Source organism: Octopus bimaculoides, chromosome 19 (assembly GCF_046866305.1).
Source record: "Octopus bimaculoides isolate indiv1 chromosome 19, ASM4686630v1, whole genome shotgun sequence".
NCBI classification, from domain to species: domain Eukaryota; kingdom Metazoa; phylum Mollusca; class Cephalopoda; order Octopoda; family Octopodidae; genus Octopus; species Octopus bimaculoides.
In genome coordinates, this window is record NC_142946.1 from 12154440 (window position 1) to 12161940 (window position 7501).

A 7501-nucleotide genomic window follows, 5' to 3' on the forward strand; every position below is an offset into this window, starting at 1 on the left:
ATGATAATAATAATTCGATGATGATGAAGATCATCATCATCATCATCACCATTTCAGATGGTCACATCATCTTTTCAGTTGTAATACTTTCGATCATATTTTTGCTTGACCTAAGTTGTCCAGGAGTGGAACAACAACAACAATAATAATACAAATAAACACAAGTAAAAATATAAAAAACAAAATTAAAAACAAGTGGAAAGGAAATGTTTGCTATTTTTTTATTTTATTCGAAATTTGTTTAAATATATAATTTATACATATATTTCTTTTTGGCATTTATTTAATGATTCGGAGTGATTTAGTATAGAAAAGAAACACACAAAAAAAAAAAATTAAAAACAACCCCTCCCCCTCAAAGAACAACAATTTATCTATGATTATATTTATCCTTTTACAGATTAATTATCTTTATATTTAGAAATGAAACTATTTTTTTTTGTTAATATTCACATCTATACTATATTTCAAATGAGCTGAATCTATGGTCATTGTGGATTTTATTGCTAAATGCCATATTCTTTGATATGTATTAGTTGGTACCAGTGGCACAGTGAAACTAAGATCTATTATGAACAAGCCCATATGATGGCATCCAGTCTTACAGTGTGTATATTAATACCTAAACAACAAATGGGATATTCAAAGATCAAACCAATGGCAATGTGACATAGATGTAAATATTGCAAAATAAAATGACCATTTTGTCTTTAAAGATGATGTTAATTAGTATGAAGCAATTATAATCTCATTAACAATCATCTCATACATTCAGATATCTATTTTTAATCTAATGTGTCTCTCATTCTGTGAACAGATAGGAAAAATAAAAATTAAAAATAAATAACATGAAATAAAAACAAATTCTGCTTCACATTGAAACCTGATCAACTGTATGGAATGATTTGTTATTTTGGAACTGGTTCTCGGCACTGGGTTCTGGTCAGGCTGGAACACCACCATCATATTTTGTTACATTATATCTCTTTTTTTCTTAAATTTAATTTATTAAAAACAAACTATAATAATAATAATAATTTAATGCCTTCAAATTTTGGCACAAGGCCAGGAATTTTTTGGGGAAGGTGCAAGTTGATTGGATTAAACCCAGTACTCAACTGGTACTAATTTAATGACCCTGAAAGGATGAAAGGCAAAATCAACCCTGGTGAAATTTGAACTCAGAACATAGATGGACGAAATGCAACAAAGTATTTCACCTCTTCATGGTAATGATTCTGCCAGTTGTCACCCTTAATAATGGTAAGATTTCTTTTATAATAATAATAATAATGTTTTGTCTTGGTATAAAAGATGGGCTACAGCAAATATTCTGCTCAATACCACAGATCTGCTTGTCAGTTGCTTCACCTTAACCAGTTAAGCATGTCTCTTGGTGGCTGACGATATGTGCATCCCTGATCACGAGCAGAAGTATTGGGGGACCATCAAGCCAGGTGTTGAGAGGAATTCTTTGGGGTTTGGATAATTCACTTTTGGAAACATAGGTGTTTTGTTCATCATCCTTAAACAACCATTAATCAGGTCCTTTTGAGCGGGATGGGCTACTCGACCTGAAGAAAATTTTAACTGGGCCCCACCTGCAAGGCCATGTGTTGTTTATCTTATTATGGGATCACCATGCCACACACATATAGTTGTGATGCATCTGCCTGGTGTACCCTTATTAGGCGGGTAGTCATGATGGGTATATTGGGCTTCATATATTTGTACCCCAGTGTCACTTTGATGGCATGCACTGCTCTCTCACTCAATAATGATAATAATAATAATAATAATTATAATCATAATTAGAAGAAGAAGAAACACCTTTTACTGTCATCTTAACATCAGACTACCATCTTATAACTGAATCACTTTTAAAACAAATATCAAATTCACTTGTTTTGACAGACATTCTCTAGAACAATACACTGTACAAAGCCAAATATATGGCATCCTAGTCATAGCACCAGCTTGAACTTCTAACCTGTTTCTTGAGGTCTCTGGGTGACCACACTAACAGGGCCTACCACACTAACAAGGTCAATAAAATCAAGTACTTTTCAAGTACTGGCTTCAATGTCATCAAAAGACCACCCTTCCCTTAAAAATTGCTGGCCTTGTCTCAAAATTAAAAAAAAAATTATTATTATTATTATTGTTATTATTATTAAGCTGGCAGAATCATTAACCAACTGGGGAAAATGATTGACAGTATTTTGTCTGGTTTTACGCTGAGTTCAAATTGCATAGAGGTCAGCTTTACCTTTCATCATTTTGGGGTTGACCCTTCCCATTCGCCAAAATGTCAGGCTTTGTGGTTTAAGTACAGAAGATTATTATTATCATCATTGCTATGATTAAGGCGGTGAGCTGGTAGAATTGTTAGCATGCTGGATACTGGGCGAAATGCTTACCAGTATTTTGTCTATCTTTACATTCCTGAGTTAAAATTTCGTTCAGGTCAATTTTGCCTTCCATTCTCTTGGGGTCAATAAAATAAACTGAGCACTGGGGGTCGATGTAATCAATTTACTCGCTACGCAAAACTTGCGGGCCTTGTGCCAAAATTTCAAACCATTATTATTGTTATTATTATTATTATTATTATTATTATTGTTATTATTATTATTATTATTATTATTATTATTATTAGTCATAATAATTTCGGAATCCTTAGGAAGTCTTCGGTTTTGATTTTGATTTTGCGTTGATGGCGTTTGTAGAATTCCAGTAATAGAGCACCTGGAATGCTATCAGACCGTTGAGAGAGGCAGACACAACAAATGTTATCATTAACAGATTGTCACCGGTTTCCTGCATCGATGTGAAGATCCTAGCTAAAGCGCCGCCAAACAGCAGGAATACGGTAATAGCAGACAGCTGTCCTGTACTCTGGTTTTTGTAGTTTTCAGAGGCTTGAAGTAACTGAAAGAACAAAAAGAAACAACGTTACCAAAATACGATACATAGGGTGTTGAGTGTTTTTTTGAGGAACCGAGCTAAAACAGAAGACTGGAGCCTGGTGCAACTCTCCAACTTACCAGCTCTGGTCAACCATCTAACCTATGCCAGCATGGAAATCGGACCTTAGAAGTTGATGATGATAATAATGATGATGATGATGATGATGATAATGATATATATATATGTGTGTGTGTATGCATATTATCTCTATCTAAAATTCTCTCTCTCTCTCTAGATATATATACTTATATATTTATTAATTACATACCTATACGGTGTATTCTATTCCAATAGGCATATGTGTATATGTGTGACTAGCTGCAGCGTATGAGCATGAAATATGCGTGAATATGATTTGCATGTCATATATACACTACATAACAAGATATATGTACACACACTGACGCTAAAACTATAGATATCACACGCAGATGCACATTCATACACAAGCACAAAACAGATATGCACACACACAAACACATGCACACACACAAACACATAGATACGTATACATACACACACACGTATGTATGTATACATACACAGACACACATTCCCAGAGTAATGCATTTTACACTATCGCTGCCCCAGCCTCTGCCTCCCCCCACTGCAACACACCACCTCCCCCACACCACAGCCTGATGCAAATAAGAATATTTGTTTTATTCAACATTTTGTAAAATAAAAAAAATAAAAAATTACAACATAAACGAGGAAAAACAACAACAACAGCAACGTGAACATCAACAACATGAACGAGACCAACATCTAGAAAAGAAAGAAAACACTATAAAAAACAAAAAAAAAACATTGGCACTGACAAACATGAACAATAACAACCAGAACAACAAGAACAACAGCAGCACTGACAACATCATGATCATCAGCAGGACCATAAACAATAAAAACAGCAACAACAACAACAACAACAACAACAATAATAATAATAATAATAATAATAATAATGATAATAATAATAATAATAATAATAATAACACTGCCATTATGAAGAACAACAAAAGGAAAAGACAGGTGATGCACTGTGCAAGCACCGACCAACAGGAAAAGATGATTGGCAGGTGTATGTGTGCATTTCAGGCAGCACGTCCCATGTGGCACCATTCCTTCACTGTTGCTAATTGGCAACAATGGTGGTGGTGGTGGTGGTAGTGATGATGGCGGTGGTAGCTGTGATGGTGGTGCGAAGGATGTTTGCACTGGCAGACAGCATTGCATACGTAGATATACGCACACTGTACCGAATTCATATACACACACATGCACATATACATACATACATACATACATACATACATATATGCATATATATATATATATATATATATATATATATATATATATATATATATATATGTATATGTATATATATACATATATATATACACACACATAAAGGCATACATACAAGCATACACATGAAAGGATGAATATTGACACTTAACTCAAAGATATTCATAATACACACAAGTACACAGAAGCAAACACATACACAAACACATTTTTCTGCTATATTTACAGACTGCGTACGCATCCTTGTTAAACACATATACTGCCACCACCACCACCACCACCACCACCACCACCACCACCACCACCACCACCACCACCATAGTATCACCATCGTCAATGCCAGTGATGCAGCCATCGCTACCACCCCCATCACTGCCACCGCACACACCACTTCCCAGACATATATATATATATATATATTCATGATATATATGCGTATGTATAACATTCATACATAGGTGTACCAAATTCACCAGATACATTCACACGTAAACATATCCACAACATAAACGCACATACAGCATATCTTGATATTTACTCACACACACACACCAGACAGAACAGCACGTTACATAACACATAAACATTCTACATACCTCTGCCTCCCTCATACACACATGCATACAAATATACATATACATATATATATATATATATATATATATATATATATATACCATGTGTCTCATAATTTGTATCAAATAATCAAACACAAAAAGTGCTTAAATACTGCTTTACTTATGGGACACTGAATGTATTTGTGCAAATACACGAGTACACTTGTATACACATATAATCATACATACAAATGTATGTATATATACGCTTGTTTATGTGAGGATATATTCATATATATACATATATATATATACACACACACACACACACACATATATATATATATATATATATATATATATATATATATATATATGTATATATGTGGTATATGTACACATATGGCTCTTGCCACAGGCACCGTACTCACACCTTTTTGTAAATAGATGTGTCTGTGAGTGAAGATGTTTTCTATGCATTACAAAACATGCAGACATAGATTTGTGTATAACGTATTTCTAAGAGGCTGTTTACATGCTTGTACCAAACTGCGACAGTGAGCTTGCATTTGTGTGTGCACATACATACATACATACATACATACATACATACATATATATATATATATATATATACAGTTCGAAATCGAACTATATTTGTAGGAACACTAAACTCGGCTTGCGAAGACCTGTTGAGGCAAGCGAAAGCGAAATCATGATGGCACATGTACGCGTGGAGCACTAAGAGCACCGTCTGAGCGTGATCGTTGCCAGAGCAGCTGTCTGGCTTCCGTGCTGGTGGCACATAAATAGCACCAGCATGATCGTTATCAACGTCGCCTTCGTGGTACTTGTGCCAGTGGCATGTGAAAAGTCATTCGAGCGAGATCGTTGCCAGTGCCGATGGACTGGCCCTCTGCTGGGTTCCCAGCTAAAGCTGGAATTCTTCAGGTGTAGAAAATACAAATTTCATGATGATTATACCATAGAATGGGTTTGGTTAAGAGTAAATAATTAAAGATGTGTTAAAGAATTTTCCTTGTCTTCTCCTTTTCATTGCATATATATACATACATATATATATATGTATATCTATAAAGGTAATAAGAATATCCGTTTTTACTACCAGTATCAATTACCAATGTTAACCCTGGGCATGGGTTTGCAAGTACACCATGCTTATAGGGAACAAGTAATAAAGGATAAATAAGAGTTTATCAGAAATGAAATTTAAAATAAGCAAAAAAAATGGAGAAAACTTTTGATCAACAAACAAACAAAATGACCAACATTGGTTAATTATTTTTTAATACAAAACTTAACATTGCTTATGGCCATTTCGGCTGCCAATGTCAGTCGGTGCCTACAAAGAAAATTCCAAAATTAATAATCATCAACTTTATAGCACATTTGAGCTAGTACATGGAGCTTCATCAGAGTGAATACAAATACATAGAATAAAAGAAGGGAAGGGGAAAGAACAGGGTCTTGAGATGAGGCCAGAACGCTCAATATATTAGAATAATACCATTTTGCATATATATATATATATATATATATATATATATATATATATATATACACATACATATGTATTTATGTATGTGTGCATATGACAAAGAAACTAAAATAATGATAAGAAAACTGAAGTGTAGACCAAATATATAACGCATGGGTTTGATCGGCAAAATATGACTGCCTCCACGTATAACAATAACTGTTTCAAAACATGATTTCACAACAAGAATCTTACAAAAGAAATACATCAACATATATACATATACACACATATATATATATATTGATATAATGCTTATGTCTTAAGAATTTAGAAATTTCAAGAGATATAAAGGACATTGGTTTTGATGCAGGAACTTGAAGTAGACAAAGCTATAAATAATAGCGTGTAAGGAGTAAATAATGCGTACAAAAACAATTTGGATGAAGTTGTAGGCTGCCCATGGGATTTGACTGCATAGCCTCTGTTAACACAACACGCTATAGTCTTAACCGGTGCTGGTGACATGTAAAAGCACCCACTACATTCTTGGAGTGGTTGGCATTATGAAGGACATCCAACCGTAGAAACCAGGCGCCCCCTAGCTTACCAGCCCTAGTCAAATCATCCAACCCATGCCAGCATGGACAACAGATGTTAAATGATTATGATGATGATGATATATATACATGCGCACACTTTAAGGTGATGCACCAGCATGGCCACAGTCAAATAACTGAAACATATCCTGCATGAATAACTTAAGTATGCTGCTCGAAAGCACACTGCTGGTGTAGTGAATGGAGAAAGCTTGGTTTCCAATGTTTGCAGCCGTGTGTCCTTGTCAAGAGCAGGGCTCAATTAGCCACCAACAGAGCTGTAAATGCAAAATATGAGTCCTAGAGTGCACAATGTTCCTGAAGGTCAGCAATGGTCTTACTCAATCCCGAGTGGACGGCCATCATGTATGCACGCATATATGTGTATGGATATATATATATATATATATATATATATATATAAAAGATAATAAGGGTGAAAAAACTACAGAAGGCTTGTGTTACATGGTTAAAGTATATATTTAAATTATGTCAGAAAAATGTTATAAAATTTTTTTTGGTATATAAACATAGTATTTCTCCAAATACAATGTTTATATACCAAA

The 7501-nt window shown here is 34.4% G+C and overlaps 1 protein-coding gene across 1 annotated transcript in view; it reads right to left on the bottom strand.

Annotated features, from left to right (window-relative positions):
• Window positions 1-204: 204 nt before the first annotated feature.
• LOC106884101 (mannose-P-dolichol utilization defect 1 protein) overlaps window positions 205-7501 on the bottom strand; it is a 47096-nt gene continuing 39799 nt past the window's right edge. The window contains exon 5 of the mRNA XM_014935322.3: window positions 205-2931. Coding sequence (XP_014790808.2) covers window positions 2680-2931 — 252 coding nt within the window. The 3' untranslated portion in view covers window positions 205-2679. The remainder of the gene's footprint in view (window positions 2932-7501) is intronic.